This window comes from Vigna radiata, chromosome 8 (assembly GCF_000741045.1).
Source record: "Vigna radiata var. radiata cultivar VC1973A chromosome 8, Vradiata_ver6, whole genome shotgun sequence".
Classification (NCBI taxonomy): domain Eukaryota; kingdom Viridiplantae; phylum Streptophyta; class Magnoliopsida; order Fabales; family Fabaceae; genus Vigna; species Vigna radiata.
In genome coordinates this window covers 14344085-14353692 of record NC_028358.1, presented here as the reverse complement: position 1 = coordinate 14353692, position 9608 = coordinate 14344085, and the positions used below count along the sequence as shown (strand labels likewise).

Sequence of the window (9608 nt, the reverse complement as noted above, 5' to 3'; positions counted from 1 at the left end):
GACCAAAATAGGTATTAAACCTTACATATTTTATATTTAATTAAGTTTTACTGTTTACTTTCTTTTTTTAATTGTTAATTGTTTATGTACTTGATTATTTTTTATATTTAATCTTTATCAAAATCATAAAGTGTTTCTTTAACAATTTTTCTCTCTTTTGATGGTGTTTAAAACAATTGAGTTAAAACATGATATTTTCAAATATATATTCAACAAATCAAGTTTTCAAAAAAATAAGTTCAAACATTATTTAAACTCAAATGTATGTGAATATTTAAATAGTAAGTTTGTTAAACCAAAAATTTCAACACATTATTTTGATTGTGTAATTAATACAATAAAACTTAGAGCTTAAAATATGAAGAATATGTATGCTCATATCACAAGTAGGTGTTTTTCGTTTGGCATATGATGAACATATGTTAATCAATCAAATAATAAGTACAGTATGACTTTAAGCTAACATGCACTCAAAGAATATTATGAAACTTAAGTTTGTGAGGTAGAGAATGTATTTACCATGTGTTGTCCAGAGATTCATGTTAGGCTGAAAAGCATCACTCTACTTTCTTGGGACTCAAGCTAAAGTTTATATGTTATCTAACATATGTCAATTATGATCTAACTATATATCCAATACAATGCGTGTTTTTATCATTCTTAGAAATAAAAATTTATGCAACCTAGAAGATACTTACATAAGAAGAACTAGTATTTTGCAAGTCAATGTGAAAATTCCCTTATGCCCTAAATAGCTTTGAAGAACATTTTTTGTGTTCATGCCAATAAACTAGAAGAGAAAACTTAATCATTGTGTACATCCAAAGATGTTACTCTTTCTAATGAGAAAAAAATGTGATCTTTTGATCACTCAAGCATTATATTTGTTTAAGCGAGAAGTGACTTGCCAAAAAAATTACTTAGTTTAAGCAAAAAATAAATTGTGGAAAGATACTTAAATAAGGTCAACAAGAAGTGATTACGAGTAGGAATATAATTGGATTAACTTAAGAGTGACATAAATTTTATGTGTGTCTTTTATTGGAATATCTGTGGTTAATAAAATAGATTAGATTTTATACAAGAACTATGTAGGTTAATTAGTAATAGTTTGTTGTGGTAGGGTAAAGGTCTTGTGTAGGAGCTTTATGTGGCGTAAAATATGGATTGTTTGTTCATAAATGGGTAATATGTGTGATAAGCAAGATAGAAATAACTTAAATGAGTATTAATTGTATATTAAACTAAATGAATGACTTGGTGTAGTGGTAAAGTTATGTGCATGTTATGTGTGGTGTTTGGGGTTTTGGACTTGAACTCAAGAGAGACCTAGGAAATCTATGCATTATTTGTTTTGCTAAATCATTTTAAGGGGAAACATTAAAATTACTTCCCCAAAGATGACCTAGGAAGAAAAAACCAAAGGCAATTAAACAAAAAAGCTAAGTACACATTTATTTGTGCACTTAAAAAATAATACAAGCAAGAGCGTATATTTCAAAGGAAATACGGGGACTCCATAGTAGTTAACTACAAGAAATAAAAATGTTCAGCTTTGAAAAGTTGACACTCTTACTCATCAACACATTCTTCACCATGAAGGCTAGCGAGAGTGTGAATGATATCTTCGTGAAAAATCAAGTTCTTTTGAATAGTTTGGAAGCCCTTAGACAAAGTTTTTCTATTGCAGAGTCATCAATTTGTTCCATGACAAATATCTGGTGAGCTTTAAATAAAGTTTCTCTTTTATGAAACATGATTATTCATGGATGAAGTATCAATATAGTCGAGATATCATGTTTTCGTAGTTATACTAACAAGAAATGAGAATATGACTTATCATCCAAATAAAATTTGTTTCTAAATATACATCCCAACTAATTATTATCGTGTTCTCCTAATTCTTAATTTATTTGTTTTGTTTTCGATAGTTTTATTTTTATTTATTTCACCTAAAAATTATTTTTTTATGCACCATTTTTTTATAATTTTTTCTTTTAAAAACAAAAAAATATTATATTAAAAAAAGTTTTACAAACTAATAACAAAAAAAAGACGTTATTTTTTGTCCATCTTTTCTATAAAATTCTATTCAACCACGTTTCTTTCTTTTCTAATCCTCTTTTATATATTTCTAAATGAGAACTAAAAATAATTTTAATTGTCATCTAACCACAAATTAAATTTACACAATATTATCTAAAATTTAATTTATTTTTAATATTTAATTTAAAGATGAATTGAAATATAGTTTATATATATATATATACACTCACACGTATGTATTTAAACATTTTTTTATGCCAATTTTCGGACATTTTATAATTTTATGAAATAAACGGAGGAAGATAATGAGAGGTGTGGTGTCGAATGGAGATCCATCTTCACCAGTGCTACTGGTACGCTTCCAAATTTCTGGGTCACCCTGTTCCACCTTCACATCTATCTTCCTCATGGCGACCCTTTCTTCTGGCTAGACCCTTTTCCCCTTCTCTTGTCTCTTGCTCCTCCAACAACTTCCCACGTTGGGATTCCAACGCGGAATCCTTTCGACCCCGAAATTTCACCTCCAACGGCCCCAGAGGCAAGGAACGGGAAGAACAAGAACAAGGATATGGGAGGAAGAGACGCTGGTGGTCTGATGAGGAAAGAGAATTCCTGGAAGATGAAGAAGAAATTTCTAGTGGAATTATGGAAGAAGCCATTGATGGTGTCTGGTTTCTGCAGGTGAAGCTATCTCTCTATATTGTTTCCGTATCAAGTCCGTGTTTGGTTTTTTATTTGGGCCTTGCAAAGGTGGTTGAAGAATTAAAAGAAGATTTTTTTAAAATTTTTTTATTCTTTTTTTTATGGCAAATCACTGAAGAATGCAGTGAAATTACATGGGAACGTGCTTTTATGCATTCCATTAAAAAAATTTCCTTCGGGGTGTCCTAAAAGTGCAGGCTAACATTTGTCTTATTTTTTGTCTCACTGTTATGGTGTAGCAGCTTCCGACGGAATTAAGCATCTCTGAGAGTGTAAGACTTGGTATTTTGGGTTGTTTGAAAGATGCCTTTCTAGTTTTTATGGGGAAGATGTAAGTAGTTTAGAAGGAAAGTGGACATTTTCTTATTAATGTTTTTGTTTAGGGAATGATCTCCTTTTAGAATTTATGATATAGATGGAAGTGCATTGATAAAACGAGAATGCAGTGAAAATTACACGGAACGTGCATTTATGCATTCCATCAGGGTATCCTAAAAGTACTGGTTAACATTTGTCTTTATTTTTTCACTGTTACGGGTGTAACAGCTTGCTACGGGATTAAGCATAATCTGAGAGTGTGAGACTTGGTGTTTTGGATTGTTTGAATGATGTCTTTTTAATTTTTATGTGGAAGATCGAAGTAGTTTATAAGGAAGGTAGACATTTTTTTAATGTTTTTTGTTTAGAGAATGGTCGCTTTTTATAATTTATGGGTATAGATGGAAGTGTATTGATAAAAGAGTATAATTGTGTCTTACAATTTTAAGATTTGTTGAATGTTTGCATAGGTATAAATTTTATGCACTAGAACTCATTTGTATGCATCGTTTATAGGTAGACCTGCAATGGATTTTGATCATTTTATTACATCATCGTATTCATTTTTGTATGATGTGGTAATGATGAATTTCATCAAATATTTATGTAAAAATGTTATATTGATAGTACATATAATTTAAACTCTATAATCCATGATAGAAACTCCAAGGAATTAGTTGAGTAGATATTACAAAATCTTAATTAGTCATCAAATTGAACCCCTTTACACGACTCTATACGATAAGACGGATGCTAGTTTTTCTGCAAAGGTTCTTTTAACTTGGAGGCTTTTCCTGCTTTAGGGTTTAGACTACAGCAACATCCCTTGCTCTAAATCAGTTACTACATACTCGTGAATGTTTTTGAATTTCTTTCTTGTTTCCTTGCCATTCATGATGAAATCAGGACTCGTATACTGTTGAAGTTTGAAAATTTGTTAAAGAAGATACCACTGTCTTAATGAATGATTTCCCATCATTTGCCCATGCTGCCACGACTCATATACTGTCAGTATCATAGCTTTCTCTTACTACAAGAAAGAGAGGCATTTTGGCTCTGGACCTTAAATGTCACCCATATTTTCTTGTGAGCTGCTTTAATGCATGGAACTGACACAAGAACTGTGTGTTATATGGAAAATTCCATATGGGTTGGGGCAGACATACTTTAATACATTTAATTTGATTTTATTGTCAGACAAACCTCGAGTATTGGCTTGACCCTTTACCTGAATGTCTTGTAACCATGGGTTCTGTTAATCCTTTATGTAATGTATTCTGTTAGAAACTTGACCTAATGGGCTGGGATGTGAAATCTGTTAGCTAGGGAGCAAGAGCTAGAGTTAGTGACTATTAATTAAACATATAACAGATTTTGACAGACAGGCTATACAGAGATAGTGAGAGAAGATTAGGGCATTCTGTTGAGTGAGAGATTGGTTTGGGAGAGATCTCAGGCCTCTGAAATCCAGAGAGGGAAAACTTGTGTTCAATTTCTCTCTAATATTCATAGCTTTCTCTATGCATAATGCTAACAATATTGATCATATTGCTATCACAATTTCACACTTGTAACCAATGTAACGGAAATATAGCTTTTAGTTGAGTGTCATAGGATGAAACCGTTCCTCACATTCATATATTTCTATTTGAAAAATATTCTACTACATGAGATATGACATATTTTAATAATGAGTATATTTTTCTATCTCTTGTTTACAGCCAAATAGTAGTTATTTATAAAATTGGGCAGACAATTATTTTCAATGGATTCTTTGTTGAGGTCATCTCTTGAGTGACTGATGCAGTGCATCCTGATGAGGATTGTCTCTGCTAAGCTACAGTGATTGTAGTAGTTCCTATTGTGGATTTCGATTCCTATTGTCTTGCAGATTCTGTTGGCTTTATTTCAATGCATATAATTTAGGGTACAAGACCACAAAACAACATTGCTTAACCAAGATAAAAGATTAATGCACCAAGCTCACCATGAATAACGATCTCAACAGTTTTCTCTAGATATGACGTGTCCTCAGCAAGCAAATTTTAGTAAACATAAGCAAAAATGTATGTTTAATATACTGTTGTTTTTGTAGAGGTCAATACTGTTATTGGATTGAACAATTTTTATTACTATCATAGGCAAATGGAACTAAAGAATGTGTAGATTTAAGAGACCTACTATGGATAACCAAGAGACCACGCATGACCTCTCGTTTTGCCCAATGTCTATCAATATTTGTGCCGCCAAGTCATGACATAGTCTTCAAATTCTAATAAGCTAGCTATTTGGACCTTCTAGTCCTCGTCAAAATTATAAAATCTAAAAAATTGTTCAACTTTAGCCTCCATTCAAAGTACTTCGCTGGATCATTGGTACCACAATATTGCATCTAAGTTTTAGAACATTTGTTTTACACTTTTATCTTCATATTTCTTTTGCATTTTGTAAGACTATATTTCCGCAATTCAAATTAATTTTTTTCTCAAGTGCTTTTGGTTCCAAACTTAAAAAAATTAAGGGAAGATTCAAGCCTTGCTCATTAATAATTGTTGCCGCCACTAAATCATGAAACCATCCTATAATATAGAGATCACTGTTTTATAATGCTTGGTTTCTAGACAATTCTTGTAGCATTTTTACCACTGGCCGCCCAGTCAATCTTAATCCAAAACTGAGTTTATTGGCATTTTCTCAAAATCAGTACCTTGTTTATTCTCATTATCATTTCCGTAATTGTTATTCTCTTCTTTAAGTCACTAAATGGCCGTTGCTTTCACTTTTGGTTAGGAACCAATAATTGAGAGTGGGAGACAAAATATTTCATTGAAATAGATGAAAAAAACACTCTTCTCCAAGGGTTTCCCCTTTTCTAAAAAGAGCTACTGCTCTATTCCTACAAATCCTTACTAATCTGAATGTCTCCCCTTTACCCAGTATCCTTCTATTTATATCTCTATCCTAACACTATCACCATAAAATTATATATCCACAACACTTTCTAATTATCCTTGCATTAAAAGATTGAAAAGCTTTCAAAAGTAATTGCTAGTTACATATCACTTGTCTATTTGTAATTTGTTCTGTCTATAAATATATTATCTATCATTACTTTGTCAATTAAAAGTATAATACTTCCCAAAAGCCTTAACTAATTAAGCACTAAGAATTTCTTTTGGTAAAATTTATACTGAGAGAGAAGTGCCATAATTGGTAACTTTCCAGAAATCTGTGTTGCACCTTTTTCAACACCTAATGGTTTACCAGACTTTTGTTGTTGCTGTTGTTATTTTTATTACGTTAGCTTACAACACCTTGTGTCTACATATGGATTGAAATATTTTTGTGTGCATGAGGTGTTACAATGCATTCAATTTTTCTTTAAATGCAGATTTTCAAATCCTATGGTTGGACTCTACCGGTCATCCTTGCATCATGGTTGCTATCTAGTGGCCCTAAAGCTTTCCTCATGGCATTAGCTCTTCCTCTTGGTCAGTCAGCACTTGCACTAGCATTTGATAAATTATGGAGACAGTCAGAGAGCAAACCAAAACGCAAGAACAGGACGAGGAGGAAACCTCGCCGTGCTAAAGGCACAATCCTTGAGGAAGAACCTGCAGAAAACCAGAGAACCAAAACTGGGTACCAATCATGGGTAGTTGAAGATAATGGTTCAGTTGATAAGGGCAACCAAGAAGCAGCACAGAGCTTTGGTGGATGGGATCACTTGGAGAGGTCAAGACCCGTGAAAAAGTCTTCCTTTGCCATGGATGGATCACCAACGATTCCTACAGATGGTGGTAGGTTGAGTAGGAGAGAAAGAAAAAGTGACACACCTCTGCTGTTTCGATTGCTTATTGCAATTTTTCCATTTTTGGGCATATGGACAAAGATGCTGTAATAGTCTCTCCTCTGCCACCATAACTTGATCTTGGATGAGTTGGATGTGATCTTATACATCTTCCTCGGATGAAGAGAAAAACCAATACGTTGTTTTATGATGGTTGTTTGTCAAATTATATGTAGTCTGTTAGATGATGAATTATGTCGATTATTATTACTTCTGAAAACATGTGTTCTGATAACAAAAGTTAATAAAATAATTATTACAAAATATTTATCACAAAATATAATTTTTATTTATTTTATAGGTATTTTTTTTATTACAGATAGTTGTTTTAGTTTTAAAAACTAATCAAGTTTAAAAAAAACAGTCAAATGAAAAAAAGAAGAAAAATAATCATTTAAGAAATAAAATTGGTAAAATAATTATTTTATATATCAAAATAATCATTTATGAAATAATTATTAAGAATAAAATTGAAAAGCGAAAGTGTACATAAAAAATGATGAATTTTTTTATATAATGGTTTTCTTTTTAAATGATATTGATAAATTTGATTTATGGATAATCGTGATTATCCATCATGATCTTGTTTTAACTCTTTCATTAGGGTTAGCAAAACTTTCTTATGTCTGAGATATAGTCATATGAATTTATGGATAATCATGATTATCCCTAAATTGTTACGTTGAATTTTCAATACTTCTTCCTTTTCAGAAGCATTAATCCAGAAATCAATTTCATCGCCTAAATCAAATAAAAATAAATCAGTCATATGGAAGGTTGATCTCCCATTCTCATAATCACTTTGTAATTGCATCATGCAAAGAACTTGGATTTATTTTAACATTGATTGACATATTGTTTTCATTTTTCCAATGTTTGTCACAACTTTGGCATAACAAACTCTTCCTTTTTCTTTCCATCCAAATCACCGTTTAGCGGGCAAAAGTAATATTTTGAAAGGAGTTAAGCCATTGAAGTACGATGTTTCATCTTATATCTCTAATTTTTTGAAAATTTTTATTTTTAACCTTGATAAATATTTTTTAATTTTTTCTTTTTCTTATTAAAATTACTATACATTCTCTAATAATAACTTTACGATATGATATTTGGGCCGAATGGTTACAAATAGTAGTCGAACGGTCCTAAACGATTAATGGGTCTCAATCATACTAATGATGGGTCATTATGGTTTTTTATTATTATTGGGCCTATGGACCAATGATTTATTGAAAGTATATCTTAACAAATATTATAAGTATCAGATAAAATCAGATAAGATCTGAACAACCGGATATTCAGGTATAGCTATTTATATTATATTCTCTTTTTATTTGATAATAACCTATATATACAGGACTGGAATCACAAGCTAGGTACGCTCTCTTATGCTATCTTATTCTACAATACACTTGCTACGTTTTACCTAATTTGCTGGGAATTAGCAAGAGAGATTTACTCTCCGATCTCATACTGAGAATTGATAGACTTGCATTCAAGGCTCTTCATTACAAAACCCTAACTTGGGCGTCGGAGTGCCATTGCAGGTACCTCCTCCCTCCGGCCCAAGCTTGGAGATTCCTGGACGGTTGAAGATTTGAGAAGAACAAACGATCGGGAGATAGGAGAAAGCACACCAATCGACTAGATTACGCGTCGCAAAGTAGGAGCGCCACGTCACCCAGGTCAGTCCTTTCAGCCCTCAAAAATATCTACCGAAACATTTTGGCGCCCACCGTGGGGCCCGAAAGTGAAGACTCCCAATGGTGACCACAAGAGCTATGGAAAATCCGGATCCGATCCAGATGATAAGAGAATTACAAGCGTAGCTAGAGGAGCAAGCCCAAACCATTGAAAATTTAAAGCAAGAGTTACAACAGAAGAAGGCCGAGGATGTTGAACGCAATAAAGAAAAACAACAAGACCCGGAGACATCATAGGATAGTCAAAATCATAATCTGCCTCCTCCCCCCGGTCTCCAGACCTCTTGCCGTTCACTGATGCCATCATGCAGGCCCCTATGCCCGACCGGCCTCCGCCTCAGGTTGAAAAGTTTGATGGCACAACGAATCCAGATCATCATTTGCGGAACTTCATTGACTTCATGGATTTTTACACTCAAAGTGACCTGGTAAAATGCCGAGCGTTCTCTCTGTCACTAAGGGGTGAAGCCCTAGAATGGTATTACACCCTTCCACCCAATTCGGTGGATAGTTTCCGCACGATGATGGGCATGTTCAAAAAGCAATACTCCACCAACCGATACGAGGAGGTTACTGCTGCTGAGCTAGTCAATCTCAGACAGGGGAAAGACGAAACTCTCAGAGCCTTCATGCATCGATACAATCACGCCGCTCGGAGGATAAAAGGTGCCAACCCTGAATTCATCATTAGTAGTTTGCCCAATTGTTTAAAAGCGGGATTCATCTCAGAAAGCTTATATGCCGAGTTACCCAGTACGTTGGAGGAGTTGTAGCAAAAAATGGCTAAATTTATCAAGATGGAAGACCAGAGGATCTTTCGGAAACAACAACACGAGGAGCACCCGGTGAATGGTAACAAGAAGGAGGGGAAACGTCGGAGTGAGAACGCCCGGGATCAGAAATCCCCGGCGAATCTAAACCCTAGGTACGATCGCTATGCGCACCTCACTGTCCCTAGAGAAAAGGTGCTAGAAAGGGCTTTGCAGTCC

General features: G+C 33.6%; 2 protein-coding genes across 2 annotated transcripts; both read left to right on the top strand.

The window, feature by feature from the left end:
* Window positions 1-2310: 2310 nt before the first annotated feature.
* Window positions 2311-7184, top strand: LOC106772526. The gene is made up of 2 exons (XM_014658977.2): window positions 2311-2727; window positions 6458-7184. Exons 1-2 carry the CDS (start codon window positions 2371-2373, stop codon window positions 6965-6967), a joined length of 867 nt encoding a protein of 288 aa, XP_014514463.1. The 5' UTR covers window positions 2311-2370; the 3' UTR covers window positions 6968-7184.
* Window positions 7185-8924: 1740 nt separating this feature from the next.
* On the top strand, window positions 8925-9392 carry LOC106770268. The gene has a single exon (XM_014656085.1). The coding sequence runs from the start codon at window positions 8925-8927 to the stop codon at window positions 9390-9392; it is 468 nt and encodes a 155-aa protein (XP_014511571.1).
* The last annotated feature ends 216 nt before the right edge of the window (window positions 9393-9608 follow it).